The 25,007-nt window shown below is 43.4% G+C and overlaps 1 protein-coding gene across 1 annotated transcript in view; it reads right to left on the bottom strand.

Annotated features, from left to right (window-relative positions):
• Positions 1-25,007, bottom strand: part of PREX1 (phosphatidylinositol-3,4,5-trisphosphate dependent Rac exchange factor 1) — a 1,235,108-nt gene that overhangs the window by 275,507 nt on the left and 934,594 nt on the right. The window contains exons 18-19 of the mRNA XM_069651281.1: positions 19,811-19,959; positions 3,926-4,011 (exon numbers count right to left, since the gene is read on the bottom strand). Coding sequence (XP_069507382.1) covers positions 3,926-4,011; positions 19,811-19,959 — 235 coding nt within the window. The remainder of the gene's footprint in view (positions 1-3,925; positions 4,012-19,810; positions 19,960-25,007) is intronic.

The following is a 25,007-nucleotide window of genomic DNA, read 5'->3' as shown; positions in this document are numbered from 1 at the left end:
AGACCAAGAGACACTGGGGCAAATACCATAAGGGAGAGATGAAGTGAAAATCAAAGTGATCCTGTAGAGGTTTATGGAAAAAGCCTTGCACATTAAAAAGTCTTCGACATCAGTGGAAGTTCTGAACCCCCAACCGAGGGAGACCTGGGATGTAAAATCAGATAGGGGAAGGGAACCCCTAAAGAATGTGAATACATCTTGGGGATAGAAACCCCTGCAAGTGCTGTGATTTCTTTGTTGAGAGGTCTGAGCCCGACTGAGGGAGACCTACATAAACTGTTGATGCCTTGAGAGGTCCGAGCCCGAGTGAGGGAGACCTACGTGGACTTTTGTTGAACTGTGAAAGAACCGTTGGTGAACTAAAGATAAGTGACTTTAACGTGGAAGGCCAAGCAGGCATCTACCCACGTTTTTAAACTGCCTTTTTTGATAAGCTAAGCCACAGTGCATCATCCTCCTATATACCGGGGCCGCCTAACTCTGGGGAGGAGAGTCCAACGTGGGGAGGAGAGCTGACTCAGCCACCTTGATCTTTTATGTTAGAACACTGACTTTCCTTTGCATACACATTCCCCTTTACACACTTTTTGTATACGAAATATGGCAGACATTAGGTTTTAGAAGCATAGGCCCTTTTATTTGACAAAGACTAAGACTGTTTTCATTATTATTTGATGGTAGAGACTACTCCCATCATATCTATAGGGCAAAGTAGGAGTTTTTCCAAACCCTAAGAATTGAATAAAGGTTTTAAAACTTGTAACTCTTATGTCAATTTCATACTTGTGAAACCATGCCTCCCTTACAGATGGTACAATTCCTTTTTTGAGTGAGAGCTTCATTTGGTTCCGGAAGTGTGTTGCTGCGGTTCTGTGGTTGAGCATATCTTTGAAGATGTCGGGTGGGTAGGGGTCCCTTGGTGTCCTTTATCAGTGTGGCAAAGTTTTCTTCTGTGATGGGTTCTATGCAGGTGAATTTTGCTGTAGTGTGTTTCGTCCCTTGTCTGTTGTACAGCGGTTGTGATTGTGTTGGCCTGGGTTACGTTGATGGTCTGCTGAATTGTTTCTATATTTGGTCTCGGGTGGTTAGTGAGGTTGTAAAAAAGAGCATATGTCGGGATGACCGATTTCTTGCAGGATCCAGTTTTTTTTTATCTCATCTCTTTGATGATTTTGAAGAGTTCTTTCTGTGGATTGTTTGCCGGTTCAATTCTTGTAGAGCAATATTTATTTTTATGCTTTGCGAACTGTTGATTTGTATATTCTGGGCTGTCTTTGATATTTTATTTTGTCTTGTCAATTGTATTGTTCTCTCCGTGTTTTTTCCATTCTGCGCTTGTTTTTTTAGTTCCGAGTACCATTTTGTGGCCAGTTCTTTTTGGTGTGGCTTTGAACGGTTTTACTGGTGCCAGGTGGTCTAGGGCCTTGGTGATCCTGGTGTTGAGTGTTTTCTGCTGCACCTAGGGTTGTTTCGGTGGGTTCTGTGTTGCTCGGTGGGGCTGAGTCTAGTAAGTTTGTTAAGGCCTCCAGGTCGAGGTTCTTCTAGTTTCTTTTCTTGCCGGCCTGGATTATTTCCTTTCCGGCATGTAGGCACGTTTGGAGAGTGATGTGGAATAGTCACTCCATTTCATCGATGTAGGTGGTGCTGATGCACATAGTCCTTCTCTGCAGAAGATTGCATCGAAGGTGTGTCCTGCATTGTGGGTGGATCCATTTACTATTAGTTTGAAAAGTAATGCTTTCAGGAGTGTGCAGAGTGCGTTCGCTGTGGTTTCGTTTTCATTTTCAAATAAAATGTTGAAGTCTCACAATGTGACTAGGTTGTCGTGGCAGGTTGATAATCTGATGGCAGAGACCACTAGTTTTGTTGCGAAGTTGGGGTTGTAAGATAGTGGTCTGTAGATCAGGAGGAATACTATTTTGGCTTGGTTGTTGAGTTTGATCTTGATGAGGAGGGATTCACAGTCTTCTACATCAGTTGGGTTGAGTGGCGCGGCTCTTCTGTGCCTCCTTTGCTTAGAATGGCATGGATTTCTGTTGAGTGCTTTGCGATGGATTAGTAATTGTTTGATAACTCGGTTTCTGTAAGAAAGAGCACATCTGTGCCTCCTTCGCTTAGAAAGGCATGGATTTCTGTTGAGTGCTTTGCGATGGAATTAACATTGAGTAGGCTGCCTTGTAGGTAGTTTGGTCTTCCTTTTGGGTTGTTGTTTGTATTGTCAGTTCAGTTTGGTGTGTGGTGGCTGGGTTTCCATTGCTGGTGGTTCTCTCTTAGTTGTGCCTGTTGGGAGGGGGGAGTTCTTTGGTGGTCTGTCTCTGCGTCGAGTAGACTGATCAGATTGATGAAAGGGTTTGATTTTGTTTCAAACCGACTGGTGGGTAGTGTTGGTGCCCATCCTTTGTTTCCGTCTTTGGTGATGTATGGCCTGAGGAGGCTACTGGATTCAAGTATGTTCCTGAATCTTACTGGGGTATTGTCCATGGTTTTGTCTGGGTTGGAGGGCTTATCAAAGGTCGTGTTGCGGTTGGCGTGCTGATGGGGTCTGTATTTGTTTTGCTACTTGACTGTGGGTTTTTTGCTGTTGGTGATTCTTCTTTACTTACCAGGTGGTCGTATGTGGAGAGGTAGTGAGCAATGTAGTCTGTCTTTGTTGTGTGCATTTTATGTATCCTTGGGCCATCTGGCATCTTCTTCACCAGGTTTTTTGGAGTTGAGATCTCTTGCTGGCAGGCACCTTCGTGTGCGGGAGGGATTTGCTTTTTATTTCTGTTGTCCATTCTGGTTTGTCTTGCTTGTGGCGGGGCATGACATATGGGTTGTGGGTTGGGTTTCTTTGAGTGGGAATCCTCTTTGGATCGGTATGTTTCACAGTCCCTGCAGAAAGGTCTTTACTCTTTGTAATTAGTTGTTGCTTGTAGTTGAAGTTATGGCTGTTGAACGAGGGGGTGTTTACCCTTGTGCTTCTGTCATTTACTGGTTTTCCTTTAGGTTCTGATGTTGTTTTTGGTGAGTCCTTTGGTTATTGATGTAGGGTCACCTCTGTCTTGTTCCGAGGGTTTGAAGTTGGTGAGTCGCACGGGGCAGTTTCGGCCAACTTTAGGTGGTTGGGACTTTGCGTAGGTTCAGGTGAGTAGCTGTTCAACACCTCTGAGTGGGCTCACTAGGGTGGTGGGTTTTAGGGTTGGCTATGGGAGGTATGTGAAATTGATGTTGATAAACGTACTCAATGAAAGGGGATTTTCTTTTATGCAAGGTGCCATGGTCCACTTTAAACAATCAGCGGCAGACGTTATCTGTGACTTTTGTATTAGTAAAACTATTAAAGATTTTCTATATTTCACTTTGGACTGTGTACCTATGCGACAAAATTAATACTGCCCCTGTAGGAGTACAAGGGTGAGTAGCGGCTAAACCTCCTGCTCAGCCCTCACACTACAACAAACCAGCAGTGGTCTCAATAAGGGTGAAACGGGTACAGCCAAGAGACTCTTTACTACTGGGTTTGTCGATAAATGAAAAAGGGGAGATCTTCCACCTCTGGATGCAATTCCAACTCCAGGATAAATAGACTTGAGTACTTTCTGATACATATATCTGCCAAGTAGGAGTTTGTCCTGCCAACAAAGCTATTTATTTTAGAGAAACAGAGAAAGTTCTTTCTGCACTTGCCTGCTGCTCCAGTCACCAATGTCCTCACTAAAACACTGTAATGGGAGTCTGCGGGACAATCGCGGCAGCATGATTGAGGTGTTTTATAGTTGTTTTAATGTCACATGTTATTTCCAACAATTGAACTTCTTAAGTATCCAAAACATTTATACAATTAATTCTGGAGGAATTTTCATGACTGCCATACATCCTTTCTGTATACACTTTCTCGTGACTTAGCTATGTCTTAATACACACTGCAACTCGTGGCTCTTACCTCGTCCTACTGCATGGACATACGGTGGCGAAGCTCCTCTGATCTGAAAGCAAAGTGCTTGGGGTAGGTCAGGGACTTTTATAATCCTGCACAAACACAAAACAGAAGTTAAGGAAACACATTTATTTAATTACACATGTACAATATATGACAAAGTATTTACTCCTGTGACCATGTACATTTCATCAATGATAGTCTTCACATATTAAACAAAATGTTCAAGTTCACACTACACACACGTGCTTTGATGGACCCCTTAATTTGCCTTAACAGTACAGCATGACTATGGTGAACTTCCCTTTTCACTTTGCCCAAGTCTGATAACCCATACGCATATTTGCTTGCAGCACTGGGATGTTCAAGTAAGTATTCACAAAACATTTCAACAACAAACGATGCATTTGAAAAACCTGCTCATGAAACCCATTAGACAAAATAGTATGTCTTCATCCTACAGTGGGCACAGATCATGTGTAAATTAAATGTCCTGTGTTTAGAATGAATGGCATTTTGATGTGGCCAGCAAGACTCAAAAGATAACCAATTCACAAGAACAGGTCTCTTTTCAGCGCCTCACAAGTACTGCAGATTGAATACCACACGTGGTAACACAAGGGTCTCTGCAGTGTTAGGCTTTTACCACACAATGGGTGGTAAAACATTAAGCTTTTCTGAAATAGCACTGCACATGAAGAATTTCAGAATGTATGCATGTCATGTTTTGACACCCTATAAAATCCATTGCCATCCCTGTTTGGGAGATGACAGTGGAAATGGTGAAGCAGCAGCCCTATGCCTCCTGCCTGAAGGGGGTGAGGATATAGGCATCTGAAATGCCAACATTTCCATTGCCTCAGGGAGTGCCTTGCATACTTATTTCCCTCTCCCTACCTGATCGGTATGTAATCTGCGATTCATAATAGACAAAGAAGGTTCTCTTTGCACTCAGATAAGTGATGTTACCTCATCAGGTTATCAGCAATATTGCCTTCTCTGTCAATTCTTCCCTCGTCTCCCAATGCCCACTTCCACCTTTACAGCAGTTGTCCAGCCATGGCTAGAGTACAGTGACATACTTCTTACTTCTTATTGGCCTTCCCATTTCTGCAGCTTATGTAGAATATTGTGGCCCAATTTATAACTGGTTTGAAAATGTTCAACCATATTCTCCAGATCTTTCTAAGCTCCCCTTTCGACTGAGGAGCCTCTATAAGGTGCTTTGTTTTGCCCACTATTGTATTTACTCTGCTGTCCTCCTTTTCCTGGACTCAATATTATTTCTTTTATTTGCAATTTATAAAATTCACAACTTTACAAGTTAACCACCACAGACAGAATCAAATACAGTGTTAGTACAGTTCCATGAATCTACTCCAAATCTTCTCAAATGAGGCTCTTTTCTTAAATCGATGGAATATTATTCTCTACATAGCACCAAGTTTGAACATTTCCTCCAACCAATCCGCCTCTTTCAGAGACACTTTAGATTAAGTTTTTTTGCACAAGCGAGCCCCTGAACAGCCATTTTTTTTTGGGCAGAACAAAGGTTCTCTAGCAACTCATCAGACCCTAGGATTAGGGTGGCAAAATTAAAGTCCATAGAGCTTTCCAAAATCGTGTTAAAAATAATGCACACTCCCCCACAAGTTCCTCACTTTGACACACTCTCAGAGCATATGTTCAAGGGTGCGTAGCATATGGACGCAACCCCCAACAATGATCAGAATCAGACATACCACGTTTGTGCAATCTCTTAGGTGTCCAGTAAACTCTGTTCAGTATCTTAATTTAACATGATCTCTCTCCCAAACTCAGACGAAAAACAGACATTGCCACAAATTCTAGCAAGTCATACCTCAATCTCTCCCTCCATTCTTCCAGCAAGCCCTCATTGTTCCTTGCCCTTGAAACAATCAGTTTGTAATATTTACTTGCAAGATGCCCCTCCACATCTGCTTGTCTGTTTAAAACCTGAAGATTTAATTCATTCTCCTGAAAACTCCAATAGCCTTTTTGAGTCTCAAATAGTCACGCGAACTACCGTTCTGAAGATATCCCAGTGCTCGCACTTGATCGACAGGTAATCATGCGCCACCTCTCCTCAGGTCTCCAAAAAAATGAATACCCCCAAGAAACCAGTCAAGCGAGAAAAGCAACTTATTCTTCTCCTTAATCTCCGGGTTATACCAAATAGAAGAGTTGAGACGTTTATACGAATTTTCCTACAAAAGTCCCATCAAACAAGTCCATGATGTCCTCTGGAATTTTGAAGTTGGGTCAACTCTGGTTGTACTCATGGATTTGGTCGTTAAAATTGCCATCAGTGTCAAAGGGCCCCGTAAACTCACCTCAGCCATAGCCCATTCATCTGTATCCCGGGCTATAATATGCTTGAAAAACCTGGCCGAGAACGCTAGGTGATATGCAAGAAAATGTGCCACATCCAGACCTCCTGTCTCCAATGGTAACCAACATCCACAGTTTCATCCTGGCTGGCTTATTCCAGAGAAAGCTCTGTAATAGAACGTCAAAGTCCTTCCACATCTTCTTTGTAGTTTTCAAAGGTAGCATGCTGAGCACATATGTGATCCTCTGTGTCAAGACCATTTTAAGCACATTCACTTTTCTCCTCAAGGACAGTTACTCAATTTTTCTTAATATGCACATACCCGGTCACTTCAATCTTCCTACCAACTCCTTCTACTAGTTCCCCATCCCTGCTTTATCCTCAATGGTGACAGATCCTTCTCCACTCCGGCTCCTAAACAATGGCCCTTCAAACTCTGTGCTACTCTTACCACCAACCATTTGGCATTCGGAAAACTATTTCTAACGCATCTATTCTCCTCACTCTGCTAAACTTTACTTATCAACCTCGCTCTTGATCCGAACCCCAACAAACCACGATTCAAGTAAGTGAAAAGACATTCATAAAATGCTGGGTTTTAAAAATGTTATATACCTCTACCATTGAAGAAATGTAAAAATGGTTATTTGTAACCATTCAGCATTTATTGCGTGTGGTACTCCCAACACAATAATTCATAAGGTAAATACCTCATATGACCGTTAATTTGAAATACAGACTTGTTTTAGGGATCCACAAGTCCAATGGGCAACAGTTAGAAATAAAGCCAAGCTTCTTCAACTGAGTAGTAAAACCAAGTCTGCTTATAACAAGGACCACATTAATTTCAGAAACCTTTGCAAATTCTGCACATGATATGTCTGCGTTCCACTCAGATAAAGAGCTGTATATTTCAATATGCCATTTTAATTGTCAATTGAGATAGATTTTGTGTGTGTTGGTCACTACAAAGCTATCAACCAAAACCTTAACTTTTTAAGATATAGGTTTATTAAAGGCAAAGGGTCCAGCCAAGGCCTTAATATATGACTGCTTTAGAATCAAACATCAAGAGCTCACATTTTCCAGGAATTCATTTTGACCACTATTCACACTTTCGAGCATGCAGAAAGAATAGCTTTAGATCGTCAGTCTGTCCAGATGCCCATGGTGGTTAGTATTGTATAGCTGAATTTTCAAACTTAGAGTTAAAGGAGGGCCAACAAGGCCATTCCACCTTCCACGTCACACATAATGCCAGGTCTATTAAAAACAAATGCAGTGGGGTTTCTGAAATTATGCAAGGCTATAAAGTGAAATCCCTGGTGTCATACAATATTTTACAAACTTCTAAAAAGCAATCTATATATAAGTGTGTTACACTCTGAAGAAACATCAATTCTCTACTACAGGTTGGGGTTGAATAGGGAACCTTTTCAACCCAGAACCATTATCTCGATAAAATGATTATAGACAATGAAAAATTAATATGTCACTGGGTGTAGTCTTCTACTACCATGTTTTTAAATTGTAACTATGACATACTCCTGGAAAGGGAAGAGTAGGTCCAGGCTCCTACTGATAACATCTTAGTGAATTGAAAATATTCTCTCCAGCAATAAAGAGTTACTCTTGGTAACTTTTGTCACCTGGCCCCATTATCAAGTGAGGATTTGTTCAAATGGATTACGATTATGGGCGATTGCTTGTTACATGTAAAAATCATTACATGTTATGAGTGATCGCATCTCAAAATCCTGAACATTTTTTGTTGCTTATTAATGAACATGAAGGAGTTTCCAGAAACTACTGAGGAATTGGCCACTAAGGTTGGGTTCTTCTCTAGCCTGAAAATTAAGGAGACTAAAACGAATCTTAAGCATTTCAGGGGTCAGGTACCTGATAGGTGGACCAATGTAGAGTTGAAAGCTAGACCCGATGGTTGTCCGAAGTCCTAAGAAATCTTTTTGTCAATGTGATACAATATTCTGTAGTGCCATCATCCTGTTTCAAGGACCATATCATCCTAATATTTAAAAAGGGTTTGCGAGACAGTTCAACATTTATGGAGCCATCACTCCAATTGAGAGTATGAGCAAGGTCTTTGTGACAAAGCCTGTGAGTTTGTTCCTTCTTCACAAGGGAGAGCCACCCTCTTTGGGACTAGTTAATCCAGGCCAGAACCCATGATAAGCAAACTAAAAACTTACAGGCCCAAGAGGCCCATAGCTTAAGAAGGGCCAAATGAGGAACATAGGGGCAAGATCGAAAAACCAGGAGTGCCACTGATGGCCGTAGCCTGGCAGGGGCTAATCAAGGAACCAATAGGGTCGGGAAGACATGTAGCTCATGAAGGGCCAACCGAGGAGCTTAAGGGGCAAGAGACACCCATTGCCAACCGAGGAGCTTAAGGGGCAAGAGACACCCATTGCCTCTGAAAAGCCACCACAAACTGGGACAAAAAAACATACATCCTACCCAAAGCCAAAGCGAGAGAAGCATACGACCAGCGAGAAGTGAACCAAGACACTACAAGGGTCACAGACAGTCATAGCCCATGAGGGGTTAACCAAGGAACAGCGTGGGCGAGAGACTAACTCAAGTAGGGCTGGAGATGCCCACTGCCTACCTAAGGACCGAGACCCAGAACAACCAGGAAACATTAATGAAAGTTGCCTTTCCAATACGTAAAGGACAAACTCCAATATCCCCGGAGATGAACGCAGGTAACTGGAAGAGGCCCTATTAAACAAACTTGTTTGTAACTTTTTTCTACTTAAAAAGTTGCTTTCCTTTAAACTTTAAGCATCTAAGTTTTTCGTGAAGAGACCCTACTTAAAAGTCTTCGGAGACTTCATGCACCAGTGGGTGGAGGTCAGAAACCAGCCTCCAGTAAAGTCTCCTGTGTGGAGAAACCCAGAGAAAAGCAGCAGCTTAAAATTCCATTCCATCGTCTTTCTTTCCAGAGTAGGCTACTGAACGGTCAGTTTAAGTTTTGGACCGAAGACTTTCCTTATGATGCCACAACACAATGAGCACCCTTTTGATTGTTTTGTAAACGTAAGGATTCCATCCAAACGATAGGGACTAGAGAAGCGTATTTTTTACATGTTCTAATTAAGGCCTGTTCGAATTATGTCTTCGTGCCTGCCTCCTATATCACATTTTCTTCGCAGTTTTAAAAGAAGTGATAGGATGGGTCTCTATTAATAAACTGTTGTCCTGCCTTAAAACAGTATTTCAAACAGGGATGGGTAAGAGTTGAAATGTATTGTAGTGTATGTTTGTATTTCATGTTTTGTAGACAAATGTCCTGCCCAATCTTGATTCTTTGGTGTGCGTGGCCTTTATGGCGTATACAGCACTTATATAACATCATCAGCTTGGCTCGAAGTGAAATAGATGGGTCATTCCTGATGGACTGTTAAAGATATTATCACACACTGTGGTACAAATCATACTAAATACAAAGAGGGTGTTAACACAAGCAGTTGAGAAGTGGCGTGGGCTCAAGCAGGACTATTTTGGCCCTCTGCCTTGTTAGCCACTATACTTGCTGAAGGTTAATAATTTTACAAACAGGTTAAGAACAATACTAATCCTGTGCTTTACTTATGCTGATGGCATTTTACTACTAGTTAGGACACCGATTGGGTTACAATGGAATATATAGACTATTGGGAATGATTGAATAAAAAAATATGGTAATACAGTGAGAAAAGAAATAAGATTCAGAGGTTTTCCCAGCAAAGACATTGTATGTTGAAATGTTCCTGGGATTTAAAGAAACCACTCCAGGAAGTTAATGAATGTATGCACTTAAGTTTAAAAAAAAAATAATGCTACTATTGGACAATTGGAGGACTATATTTTTAATAAACTCCATCAAGCCTTTAAACAGCTAGATCAAGAATGTGGGGCTATTCATGGCAACCATTGCTATTGGCATATGAGAAAAATAACGCCAGTTGCTTTATATTGTATGGATGTGGTATCGACTCTCGAAGTGACTTTCTAAACTGGAAGCACAAATCCTGAGTTTTCCTTTGCAGCTCCCTAAGGTCTGCCAGTTTAAATCATTAGGTCTTAATTTACCTTGAAATCCTTATAGTTCTGTGTTCTTAGAAGGTAGTTTTACTTTGCAAAAAATAAATATGCTAAGAAGTATATGTTGTATGCAGGGATGAATATGGCGGCAGAGGTGTCACATTTATGTGGCAACTGAACTTGTACACATTTTATGAAGGGTATTGGCCCTAAAGAAATGGTTTCCAAAGAATATTTAAATACAAATATTTTATGGTATTAGGAAATCATTTTCTACACATTAGTAATTTTAATTTAATTTTAAATGTAATTTTAATTCGCAGTCCTCTCTCTTGTTGCGGCCAGGTCTAGATGCGGTCACAAGGTGTCTGGTTTACTCCCCGCTGGGTAGTTTTGGCGCTATTCAACAGGTGCAAGACTCACCACGAAGTCGTCATGGTCCCACCACCACAGGGATAAGGATTCTCTTCTCCTCAATTTCTCCCTGCTCAGAAACACAGAGCCTACAGCGTTTGCCTCCGATGCTCAGGACTCCTCTGAAAGTCACATACTCTGCAGCACTCCTCAGCTCTGCCTTCTCCAGGCATCATGTCAAGGGGTTTCACCTGCTTACGCTCTTCTCTCTCTTGCTATGCTTCGCCTCTCCTGCGCATGCTCCTTCTTTCAAGCCTACTCATCTCGGTTAAATCCACGTCCCTCCTTAAAGAGACAGATCCTCCTCCTTGGGCATAATGGAGTATATGAGTTTTGTCTACAGCCAAGTCTCTGGATTTCATAATGGTCTTCATATTCGATGATCCCACATATGTGGCTACGGTGGATGGTCTAGGGAGTTCCTTACAGGAACGGGAGTCCTTGTCCCTTAAAGTAGAGTCTCTCTCAGGGTAGTCCCACTTTTCTAGACCCTTATGGAGGGTTTAGCGAATAGGGCTCACCCCCTAGCCTCAAAGGGGTAGGCATTGCCTTGGGAGAAACAATGAATACCCTTCATTTGTCACAGTGGAGTGCAATGGGGATACGTTTGTATCACCCTAGCTTTTTACAGATGGCATTTTTGGTTACTTTTATATGTGCCTAAAGACAAGCTGGTGGCAGCAGTTACAGGTTTACTGTTTTTGCATTATTTTTGGCGTGCACATTGGCATTCTCAGGTTAGGAAAGTCCTTATAAGGTCATGCCTTGCCCAGGAAAGATGCCGCTTTCGCAGGTTAGTGAGCCTTTTGCATATGTGTGGCCCAGGAAAGCAGCTGAGATTGTCGATTCCCAGTCCACATCACTGGATGAGGATCCTTAACATTGGTGTGCTTGGACTTGCTTCCAGCTCTAATTTTGGCTAAGGGGTCAACTACTGCAGCCATTTTGTGAGATCTACGTTGGGGCCAAGAATCCCTGGAAGAAGAGCAGTGTGTTTATGACCCGATGATGACTCCTGAAGTGACACAGCACCCTCTCCAGTGTCTGGCAAGGTGAAGCCCTGCCCCTCTGCCTGATCTCCGAAGACCCTGAGCAGTGCTTCAGCCCTTGGATTAGTGGGACCAACTAGTATCAATGCTTTCTTGAGGATCCAGCCCTTTAGAGTCTTTGGAAGTGTCCCTGTATTGCCCGGTGGACAAACCAGCTCTCTCATAGGCTATCTTACTAGAACCATCAATGTTCCACATTCAAGTCTGGAACTCTGGTGGTCCCCATCGTGTGCCCCAATTCGCATTCTCTCCGAATTCCAGCTTCCTAGGGAACCTGTCCTGGAGCAGCTTTTGTGACCGCAACGGGAAGGACGCCTGCAAACAGTGATTATCGCTGGAACTCACCTTCCTCTATCCTGAAAGTGTTTGCATCATTGGATTCTGCATTTCTTTGCCAACAGGAATTACACATTGCAGTTGCACCCGGCTGGAAGAATCCTCATACCTGCAACATCTGAGCACCTCTCACCGGACAAAGGGCAGAAAATTGAGCACCCACATTCCTCAGACGATCCATCACAACATCTGGAAAAATCTGCATCATGGGTTAGCCTTGGTTCTGGAAAAAAACAGAGAGAACTTACCTATCCTTGGGTAAATTGTTGTTGAACCTAATCACCACCACAAGCCCACTGCTGTCAAGATGCCTACCCCCGGGCAACCAGACCAGGTCCAGCAACGCCGGAAGCAGGCATCAAGTTATCTTGAGCAAGCCCAAAAACCCCTGCTACGGGCTGTTTGGGTGCCGGCCTGGCACCTATGGCGCAGGCTCATATGGAGAGTCAGTCCTGGCGCCTATGGCGCCAGGCTCAGAGTAGAACTTACCTGATGCAGACCATGCTGCAAGCTTACCTGAAGCAGACCATGCTGCAAGAGCTCCAAGCCAAATGAGGCTTGGAAGGGACTATTTTACCTAGGGACTATTTTTTACTCGGGCGGGGCTGGGGAGGAATACTTACCTGGGACTACTTTGGAGGCTATTTAAACCATTCCCGAAGAGCAGCACACGCTTCGCGTTATTCTGCATCCAGCAGCGTAACGCTCACTGTGCCTGCAAGTCTGCATCCAGTCTTCTGCCACGCTCGCCTCAAGTTTGGAGCTCCTAGAAAAAGGGAGAAAGAAAGAGAAAAGGTTAGAACAAGAGCAATACCTTTGATCCTTACCTGAATTCCCAATCCATCGCGCCTCGAGCTGGAAGAAAGAAGTTATTTTATGCGCGTCGCCTCGTCTGCTGCAATGCCGTGCTGAACTCACCGGCCTTCGCAGCATCTTCACATTCCACTGCATCCGCATTCCGGCACCTAAGGAGTAGACTAGATCAGCAAGGTGAGCCAAGGGAATACACAGAGGAATATTAGTTACCCCCCCATAGACTTACCTGATTTTACCACCGGGGGTACTATTCCTCTTCACGGGTTGGCGCAGCTTCCACTGCATCTTCGCCGAACCCCGGCCCCTAAGGGGAAACAAAAGGACAGCAAGGTGAAACAAAGGGACTATCAAGGGGAACCCTCCTCACCACAATAGACTTACCTGATTTTACCGCCGGAGGTATTATTCCCCGAGGCTTCATACTTTCTCTCAGCGCCTGAATAAGGGAGAAAGCAACAGGTTACACATTGACATTATTTATCGAACTGTGTTGGAAATACAAATCCTTACCAGAATATTACCGGTTGCCACGAGGAACTCTTCACTAGGGTCAAGCTGCAACCTGCAAGGAATCGGACAAGAGTGAAAGTCAGGCATTGGAACTCTTACGAACTACATACTTTTAGGAGTCAATATTGTTCTGGAACTCACCAATTCCTTCGAGCCAGTGAAGCAACTGGTTATCAACGCGCCCTTGCGCTCAATGCAGGATGGAGAGCTCATCTTTTCAAACCATCAGGTGAGACTATAAGAGGGGACATCAAAGGTGATCCGTGGGGAGAACAGCGCAGGTGGGGGGATTTACACTAAACTCCACGGGTGGTTAATTCCCTTTCTCCATTTGCAGAAGAATATTCCTACGGGCCAAGCAAACGAAGCTAGGAGGGCCAGTCCAGTCCGTCATCTTGGCCCTACGCGTCACATTGGTGGAGACCGCAGCTGTCCAGTTCAGATTGACGCCTCTGTGGGAGCCAGGTGAGCTTAACAACTGCATCCTTTTTAAAGAACCAAACCTGTGAGAAACACTGTGTTGGATTCTGTGAATTTTGGGCACATGGCCCCATTGAAATTTAGAATTCAGACTTCTAAAGTTAGGATCTTGCACTTGTGACTGGTTACCATCCTACTACTACATCTGCTTTACTTACCTGCATTGCTTGAATGACTTAATTGTGGAAGTACATTTGGGAAAAATCAACTTCCGGGGCACTAGTGGTCCAGGGATGAATATCAGTTTCTAAAGCATCCACCAGCTCCACACCTCTACTACACCAGAAGGGATCCAAACAGATTGTAATCACAAGCAAATCATAAACCTCCTTGTCCAATTTTGGTAACGTGGACAGAATGGCAGGCTTATCTCTGCTAGGTTGTGGATCATCGTTGGTTAGTTGCAACAAAGTGAAAATGCAATTACCTAATGATAAAAGGGACTGTCCAGTCAAGGTTGTAAAAACAGATCTACTTTATCATTAACGGACAGTTCTAGCACACTACAAAATACAACCCACCCTGTTAAGGATTGCAGAGGACAGACAGTTTCAAGAAGGAAAACGGATGCACTCTGGATACTGCCAGGAGGGTAGATGGTAAAGTAATTAATCGCAATAGTCAGGGATAGTTGGTTTAAGCACAAAGGGAAAAAATGGTCGCAAAATATCACTAGGGGGCTTTGGAGAAGGACCAGGGGGAGAGAAGCACAATGTACATTGTGCTTGTAGAAGTTACTGGTGCTCAACGGTGTAGAGTGGGTTTCGGGGCGCTTTACAGCTTCTGTGACAGAGTTCAAGTCAGGAGACAACTGCGGGTATCAGGCGGCAGGTAGTTTGCGAGCGAGGCTGGATGGATGGCTGTATCTACATGGCGGTTCGGATTCAGGAATCGTTGTCTCAGTACTGGCTGGCAGGTCTGAAGCATTGGCCGAGGCATCTCAGACGACGTTAGAAACTGTGGTCTGACAACAGTCAGTGGTGCAGATGGTTGCAGCACGGAGGGCTCGACTGGCTCATAAAGGTTCCTTAAGGCGGATGCTGGGTGATGCTTGTCGATGCACTCCTCCTAGCTTCTTCGATGGGCTTGTGTCGTCCATCAAGGCGGACGGCCCAAAGCTGAGGAGAGTGCTGCAGGAAAGTGCCTTGTCCTTGGTTTGGTTCAGAGACTCTCTGGTACTTCCCTCCTAGGAAGCTTGCTTGCAAAGCCTAGCAGGGTGTGCTGTGTGCTGGCAGGGTACCGATTCAGTATCTCCTTCTGCTCCCTTGGACATTTTTAGGGGAGGATCATGCTACCCTCTTTGGAAATCCTAGCCTTCCTTCACTGGCGGAAGCCGTAAAACAGACTGTCCCTTCAGCCAGGGTCCAAATTATTTCTTCTTGCTACTCCTTGCAAAATCTTCAGATGATCTGCCCAAAAGAGGTGCTCAACCCTTTTTTAAAGCAAAATGGGCCACAGTGATTTGTGTAGGCTAAGGCTACCTTAATGAACCAATCCTGGGTCCCCACCAACAATCTCCTTCATTCATGAGGTCATTAACAGAGTGCTTTGCAACAGAAAAGGTAAGGGGGTCAAAACATGTAAAATAAGCCCAACCCATCTTCCTGTCTGTTGTGGATCAAAGGGTCTCTCTGGTTAATTGAGCTCTCTGTAGTTCCTGATTAAAGTGGCAGCTCTCCCTTGAAGCTGCCGCGAGACCAGAATTTCGGTTGCCGCCAAACCGTATACTTGTACCTCCTGAATGGGATCCCCCTGCGGGGATGACTACTGTAAATGGCTGTCCCAGACATTACAGGTCAATGCCCTTGATACGAAGAGGCAGGAGCTGGCTTCAGGTTGACACAGATGCATTTCAAAGGTGTTGCGATTCCCGGTCTCCTTTGTTCATCTCTGCAGCTAAGCCACATGTGGGCCTGTTTGAAGTATACTCTATTAGTATGTTAATTGCTACCACCATTCTGCAGTGCTTACACAAAAGGACAGGGCGGATCCATGGAGCCTTTGATAGTTAATTAGGCTGACCATGGCAGGATGAAGGTTTTCCCCTCCCCCTTCTGGGAGACAAGGTGTAACCCTGACTGTCATATCCCAACTAAATAGAACAATGGGACTGCACCTGTAGGCTTTGTCCACCCAGACTACACAGGTCTATGTGTATGTCATACCATGAGCATTGGAAAATGTGTGCGAGTTAGCCCCACACATTTTCCAGAGGCCGATCTACCATCATTGAATTTCATACAAAATGTTTAAAAAGACTGGCGCGGACACACACACCCTTCGTATGGTCGAATTCCTCACATATATTAAGTCAACATACTGGTGATTGTATATATTTATATTGGGGAGGAAGGATAGCTCAGGGGCAACGCGTTTGCCTTGGAAGCAAGACAACGCAGCGCAACACAGGTCTGAATCCTGATCCTGTGCTTATAAACCACTTGCTGGTATTAAGAGCGTTATAAAAGGACAATTCTATATATATATATAAAGTAAAAACTTGTCTGTGGGTTTGTGGCAGGATTTGTGGGTTTGTGGCTTGGTGAAGCATTGTTCCTTATACAATTCCACACCATTTCACAAATCTGCACCAAATTTTGCATAGTTACCTGTTAGGACCTTTCGGGCATTACTGGTTACTTGACATTTGGGCACCCCACCCTTTTCCCTGAATTTCTGCAAAAGTTCAAAATGTTTTATGTGTTTGTTGTCTGCTGATGAAGCCGTAAACCATGTTCACTGGCGAGGGAAACAAAACATGTATGAGAGTCGAGTGGACCAGAGAGGTGAAGGTAGGTAGCATTCCAGAAGTTTCCAAGTGTTTGCCCATCTGGTGAAATTACTTTGAGAGGATTTATCAGAGATGGTTCCTGCCGATGAAGCCTTACACCATGTTCACCGGGAAGGGAAACAAAAAATGTTGTTTCTCAACCGGTCCCGTCACGAGGAGCAAAACGAGGTCAAGGATGCACGATTTGCAAGATATTTGCACGGCAATGCACTGCAACGAACTCCACCATGCCAGGTTGAGGCGAAACAGCGACTTGCAGGATCATTCATTTTCAACAATTAATGAGTGTTATGTCTGCCTACAGAACCCGTTCGGAGAGCGGGTACTTCTGTTAGTTTGAATTATAGAGTATTGTGTGACATTACTACCTATTAGTTTAATTTTTCAGTTTGTTTTAAAGGCCCAAGTACATATCTTCATAACTGATTATCTACATTGTTTTGTATGATATTGTGTAGACTCCTGAGACTAAGGCTTGTCTGCTCTCCACTCTACCTTGATTGGGTTGTGGCTAACCTCTCAGAGCTCCCTGTGTACTAGAACTAGGGTGGCCTAAAATCTGTCCACCAGGCCAGATTCTAGTAATCCATCTTAATCTGCACGATTATCAAACTTCTCTAAAGATTCAACAGGTGAGAGTAGGTGAAAGAGCAACCCAAATCTATGTAAAAGGCCCAAGAATCACCATGGAGTGACTATGGTTTCCTAGGAATAAGGTGAACCATTCGCCAGTGACTTTGCTCTGGATAGGATTCCCATCTATCCACACACATATTTGAGTAGGCATGAATATGGCTTGAGTGCAGTCATTCTGGATGATTTCCGGTGCCAAAGGTTAACAGAGCAGCCAGTTAAGAGTATGGTATTTCCCTTTTCAGGATGTCCTTTTCTAAAGCTCATCAAGCTCCTTTACAGACATATTATCAGTGTCCCCATGTATCACTCTAATTATTGTTTCTATTGGAGAAAAAAAATAATTATTCATCTGCAAAATCAAGAGAAAGGACAAATCATTCTGTGAACACAGAAAGGCCAACATCGGTGGCTTGTAATTGGTTATTTATAATGCGCTTAATGCCCAGAGCTTTCTAAGCGTGGACCCGGGGATCGAACCTGGGTTGCTCCTCATCGTCTTGTTTCTAAGGCCAGCGCGTTGCCACTGAGCTATCCTCCCGATAGATAAGGATGAACTAAATCGGGATGCCGCGATTTAATATACTCCTATTAGAACTATAGCACTGCAAAACTGAGAGGGTAACATTTGCAAACATGCATCTCTTTGGAACCAATTACCATAATCTCTTAAAAGTAACAGGTCAACTGCTCAATTTAAAAAAAAAAACTATTGAAGACACACCTGTTTGGCTCAGGTACTGATTAATTTCCAGCCTCAGCCTTCCCTATACGAGCCATCCGTTTCTGACCTTCATGTTTTATGTTTTTGTCCAGTGAGCGCTTAGAGGCCCATGGGTATAAAGCGCTATATAAAAAGTGAATAGTAGATGCAGGAGACCATGGCCCTTTTAAAATGCGATGGCTGTTTGGGACAAACCTGCTTCAGAAGTGGAAACTAAGTCTGCTCAAAGATTAGAGGGTTATTTTGGGTAGTGGAAAATAAATATTAGTGCTCATCTGTCCCAGACAATCGGCCAGAAAAACACAATGTGAGTCCCCGTGATTACTCCGTAAGCATTTCCAGGAAGCAGCATGGAAGTAATTGGAAAACCTCGTGCATGCTTTAAAGCAAGAGGACATATGCGGTCATTTTCCTTTGCAGACGTCTGCTAGTCCCCCCTCATTTCAGGTACATGACTGCAGTGGATCAATCCTTGAAAAACAGACATTTAAATTAAATTCAGATAATATTTACAATATAACAAAATCAGACAAATTCTAATAATGCACATTCTAGACGCAGATTTCAAATTCCAGGTGGTCATTCCTGCAAGTGGTACAGTGCTAACAGTACAAAAAACACATTACTAAAATAAAATAAACGAACACACTTCTTAATATCCCATCTCGTATTCAAAATGTCCTCATTGACTAGCGGAAAACAACTATTAAGTTATTAAATTGCACTTAAGCACGTTAAGGACTTATTTTGCAAGACACACTCCATTGTGGCAAACATTCGTATCCAGTCAATAATCGTGCGGCCGGAAAAGATGCTATTTAAAATGCACTTTTAAACGCATATATATTAGGGGGAATGGGGGGTAATACTTTAAGCTTAGGGGGAACATGAGGGGAATGCGGGGGGAGGGGGCGGAGGGGGGAGGGGGCGGAGGGGGGGGGGCGGGTCCCCGCATATAAATGCGTTTAAAAGTGCATTTTAAACGGAGGTTTTTTTGGCCGCAGGTTTATTTCAGGCAAGATGTTCACATAGAAACCAAACATTTTGATTGTTGGTGTTAAAGAAAGAAATTGAATGAGTAGGTTGCATTAAAATCCTAGCAAGATGGAATCGTCTTAAAATATTGCGTTATACCGACTACCAGGCAAACAAAGCGTTACAAGTTATGATAGACACACGATTCCTCTCCAAAAATGTTCCTTGGTCGCACGTCTTCTACACAAACTTGCATTACAAACTTGCATTCCAAACTTGCATTCTAAAGATACTTGAATGCTTGTAATACACGCTGTATTGTGTTTCCTTGGAAAGGAATTGTGTGCATCATAATGTGTAACTTTTTTTTTACAACAATATATATTGTGCTTTAAAATGACAAGCAATGAATGCAAATAAGTTTGAGAGCAAAAACATTACTACTCCCGGCTGTCAGTATTGCCATTTAAACAAAACTAGCAGGTGGAGCATTTCAGGCACATGTTTTTTTGCAGCAGAAACATGTAGACATCGAGTGCATGGTGGGGTCTGACTCCTGTACAAACATCCCTGTACCATACACACCCGTTTGGTCCCAAAATATCTTTGAAATATTGTGCATTTGGCCAACACACCAACACGTCCCACTGACCCATCATTAGACGTGCAATAGTAAGTCCATGCTGTGCTAGCCCTGTGTTAGTTTTAGTGGAAATGTAAATTTGGAAACCGGAGCATAGATTTATTTTGCCAATACACTTACTCTTTCGACTTTGTATTAACCAGGATTCGAAGGGGCCTCCTTGAGCAAAAGGACTGATTGAACATGGCCTCCACCTCCTGAAAGGGGCGCAGGAACACCAGGTCCTCGTTGATGGAGATGATCTTCCTGCCGACCTGCAGTCCAGCCATCTGGAGGGAGCATGGGAAAGAAGAAGGGAGAGTTCTTACTTGCATGGTGGAACAGCAGGGAGCCATCCATCCTCAGAAGAGAGAAGCAGCATGGCTCAGAGAGAAAGTAATCAGCGTGGAGACAAAGAGAACATGTAGAGGATGGAGTTTAGGGCCAAGTTAGGAGGCAAGGTGAGAAGAAAAAAAAGCTAATACATGGAAAATGCTGGCGAAAAAAGGCAGTAGTAACAAGCAGTTTTCTACCCACAATGAAAGGAGCAAGTCACACACAGTCTTAGCTCTCTGAGAAACACAGAATATTGCAACGGGGTGGAGGGTCAGAGGGGGGTGGAGTAGTGGATCGCTACACTGACAAAATGCCCAACACACATTTCATACAATAAACATTTTACAAGTAGTTGTAAAACCTACATGCATTCTGTAAATATGAACTTAACTACTAGATTTAAAAAGAGGGCTACCATGAGTGATGCCTTGAAAAGGCATGACAAAATGGGATTGAAAGCGAGGAACTGCTTTGATGGAGGAGCAACATGAAAGGCTGAATGCAGATTGTCCAGTGAGATTTGATTCCCTTGTGTATAGTTGCTATGAAAGGAAGGCATGTGTTCACGGGATGGGGAATCCCAATAAAGCACAGTGGGGTTTGGGCAAAGTGAGACGTTATTAATTGCCAAATACCAATAAAACATGTTATGTGATGAATCCGAGGATGTTGCCCCTTCTTCCCTAAGTGGAGACCTTTCCCATGGGGCCAGGGTGGTGCGCCCACAGTACAATAGTTCCCCTGGAAGTGGTGCACCCAGGAAGAATCACATGGAGAAGGAATCACCCTGTAGGATTGGTGGCGATCACCACCAGAGAACGCGTTATCCCCCGTTGTACCAGGTCCAACCCATCTTCTAGTTCCTCCTTCCTCCTCCCTGGATATAAAGATTATGTACTGCTGTCAGGTTAGATTTTCTGAAAAAGGAAATCTGGAACAATAAATCAACAGTAAATTCAATTATGGACTCAAATGTAAAAAACAATGTTATAATTATATTTCATAAAAGTTCAACAATCGAACCAAGCGAACAATAGAACTGTGCACAAAAACAATTCCAACATTGAGGAGAGAGTTGTGAGTTACACTACAGTAAATCCATAAGTAAAACGCTTTCTGGAGTAGCAGAAAGTTAATTCCAGCAGAATGTAGCTATTCAGTTTCCCCCTAGCTACATATCAAATTAAATACTTTTTTGATTATATTTTTATTTTGGATTTACTGTTGGTAACTCACAACTCTCTCATCAGTGTTGACATTGTTTTTGTACACAGTTCTATTGTTTGCATGGTTCGATTGTGTACTTGGTTTGATTGGGCGTGTTGTATGGATTGAATGAATTGAATTCATGTAGAAGTAATTGCATTGTCTATTGTATTATTGTTTGTATTTCTGACATTTTATGAAATATAATAAAATATTTTTTTTTAGATTTGAGTCAATAATTGAAAGTATTGCTAATTTATTGTTCCAGATTTCATTTTTCAGAAAATACCATTGCTGCTCCCAGAGTCTGGAAGACAGGGACTCCTGCCTTTCTGTTTACCTTCTTCAGGTTACCCAAACTAACTCACATGAGAACACTGAGAAAACAAATGATGCAAAGATTTATACATGTCACTTGAAGCCCGATACTATGATGAAGAAGATGGCCAGGAATACAAGGATCACTCGTGTGAAGCCGAGCGAGCTCTCTAATTTTCCAAGCCCAGTGATTGGATCAACATACATCGGTCCGACGCACGAGTTCCAAAGTCAATCAGGTTCAAGCTGAGGCTCGAACAAACACACCAAGGAAATGCAACAGTGGGAGTTTCATCCTGCGAAGAGGAACAGCGGGAGCCATACTCAGATGGAAGGTGAAGTGTAGAGGAAAGAGAATGTGCGCCAGAGAGAGATCTCAGTCTGCAGGGAGGTTGCAGATGCTGCTGGATGCCCGAATGCTACCAGTGCCTCCAGGAAGAACACAGCTACCGGGGAACCATTGGTACCACCAAGAAGGAGCTAAACGGATATAGAGGTTGCCCGGGAGCTGTGAGAGGTCAGGGGAAGCATAGGGGTCAGCTCAGGTACTGGAGAGAGAGAGGGTCTGTGACCCTAAATCAAAGACAATTGTATACTTGTCAGGAGAGTGAACCAAGCAGATGCAACACAAACGTCTGGGACCTGCACCTAAGATAAAGAGTCAGGGTCCGAAAGGAGAGAGGGTGCGGGACCCTAAATTGAAGGTGAGACAGTTGTATTGGCAGGAGAGTGAACCAAACGGAGAGTGAACCAAATGGATACAACAACCATGCGAGTCTAGGACCCGCACCCAAGAGAGAGGGTCAGGGACCCTGAAGCAGATGAGAGAAAGTTGTAAACTTGGCAGGAGAGTGAACCAAGTAGATAAAATACAACCTTGCAAGTGTGGGACCCTGAAAGAAGAAAAGACACTACATGAGAAACCACTTGCTTGGGACGGAAGTGAAAGACAACATAAGCAGTGAATGATGAAAGGATAAAGAAACCCAAGACTGATAAGAAAAAGGAATCCTAAGCTTGGTTCCCGGAGCATGTCAAGCTGATAGGTTACAAGAACTGCGAGGTTAAAAAGCAGTTCCTCTTGAGTTGTACGGTAACTATTAATAAGGAAAAGTCACGGGAAATAAGTTCAAACCTAACATTTGGAAGCATGCATTTTGGAACATTATTTTGCATCACTTTATTACCAGCGAGACAGGGAACTTTTGTTGTTGGAAAGCACAAGGAATACTTAAGAGACCATCCTTGCACAGTTATCTTGCATTGTTAGTGTTAGGAGCGGTAGTAGGTTTTGAGACACAACAGTAACAGCCCTTTCTGTGTCAGACTTCCTGACAATTTCATTAGTTTCCTTTGATGCCGGGAACCCCCTCTTAGCTTTAGGGATAGCGAGGCATTTTCCAACCCTCTTATTATTAAGAAAAGTCTACACCCCAAAACATGCCACCCTTGTGTATGAGCCTTGCTTCTGCACCTTTACAGTTCATACATTGTAATACAGTGGGTCTGTTCATGGGTTAGTCAATACATGATGCTCTATGTCAGCAGCACAATACACAGTTTGAAACTATGAAGAGAGAAGTATACCAGGGCAATTAGCAAGTGTGAGCCCCAATATCCAATGGGTGAGCATTTCCAGAAACATGCTATTGTAACTCATTATCTTTGGGGCAATCATTGCAATAAAACAGGGATGGGAACAGAGAAAGGTACTTTCAGACATGTTTAGTCTGAATTGTTCATCACATTTAACATGTCAAACCAGAGGTCACTACACTCATGAAGGAGTGTATCTCTTTTAATAAAATGGAAACATCAAATTTGGAAATCACAAGTTGTCATTTCTAGCAATAATTACACCTCTACTCGAGGTAATATTCTTTCTATTGGATGTTCCCCCAATGGATTCCTCATCGTTGAGATCCATCTCCCAGCACAACTGCTCTTCTGTAACCTTTCCACTGCTAGAGAGTGCAGTGCAGCTCCATCGCATTCTGCCCCATGACTCTACATGTCCCAGCCCTGGACATGACGTTGAGGCCAGTATATATAGAGGCGCTGCACAAAGGGACCTTAGTTCCACCCTATTCCCATAGATCTCAATCAATGAAGGACCGCACAGCCAATGTGTACTAGCTAGCCACTAAGTGGGGTAAGTTGGAAGGGCGATGTGGGAGGAACATCCATCATAAAGATAATTGCTGAGAGGCAAGTCATTTGTTCTTCTAATTGACTTCTTCCTCCCACAGATTTCTCATCTTTGATAAACTTCCATATTAGTGTGTTAATCTGGAGCAGGAAGCTGAGCAAGGACACCACCTAAACCAGAAAATTCTGAAGGACTGCACTACCAAAACAAGCATCCTTTTTGGACTTGGAATCCAAGCAGCAATGCTTAGCAAACATGTATAGAGATGCTCACGTAGCTGCCTGGCAAAAGTCCATTACAGGGACAGACTGCAGCATGCAGGCGACGGTCAGTCCTACGGTCCAATAGGCCCAGAAACCAGCAGGCACATTCTTACCTGCCAGATAGTAGCATTCAGAAATGCAAGGGACGATCCACCTTGAAAGCTCCATTGGGTCACAGCCATTCCAACAAGTGCACCAGCATAACCAGCACAAATCTTGTTATCCTTCCTGTATTCCCTCATCTGATAAAAGTAGAAGCTGAGGGCCCGCACCGGTCCAGTTGATGGAATAATTGGATGCCTGGAAAGTATAAGGTGAAGGAAAAAAAGACAGGAAGATGGATCTTTTGAGAAGGGTGGAAACCCGAGACCACCTTTGGGAGAAAAAACGGCCTTGCTCTCAACGTCATATTCTCTTTGGTGAAAACCAAATAGGGAGGCTTAACTGATAACGCCTGGTGATCAGTCAGCAGTTTAGCGGAAGTGATTGTGACCAGCAAAAGCACTTTAGAATGAGCAATCTTAAAAAATAAAAATGTAGAGGCAGAAAAGGAGCACCCATAAGAAATGCTAACAAAGTCCCAAGCAGTAACAACAAATGGGCATGGGGGAAATGGATTACACAATCCACACAAAAATTGCAGGACCGTGGGGATTGTGAAAAACGAGCCCTGCACCAGGGTTCTCTTGAAAACTCAAATGGCTGCAAGATATCCCTTCACAGTGCCGATCTGTAGGTCCATCTGGGCTAAATAAATCAGAACATCTAGAACAGAAGATGTGGAATGGATAAAAGGGTCCAGATCCCTCTCCCTGCACCAAATGGACAACCTACGCTACACCTGCACGCATACATGGATTTGGTGGTAGGTCTAGCACAGTTGAATTTGTCCAGGACTTCCTGCATAAATCAGAATCCTTATACCGCTAAATTTCTGTAACCAGGCATGAAAGTTCCGGCTGCTGTGGTTCGAGTGAAGGATTTGGCCTTTAGATTTTGAGAGAAGATTTGCTTTCAGGGGAAGGTGCCAGCGAGGGCAGATGGACATTTCCAGCATCTCCAGGTA

The sequence above is a fragment of the Ambystoma mexicanum genome, chromosome 3p (assembly GCF_040938575.1).
Source record: "Ambystoma mexicanum isolate Mex_15411 chromosome 3p, UKY_AmexF1_1, whole genome shotgun sequence".
Taxonomy (NCBI): Eukaryota; Metazoa; Chordata; class Amphibia; order Caudata; family Ambystomatidae; genus Ambystoma; species Ambystoma mexicanum.
The sequence above is the reverse complement of the archived record's forward strand: the minus strand, read 5'-3'. Positions and strand labels throughout refer to the sequence as shown.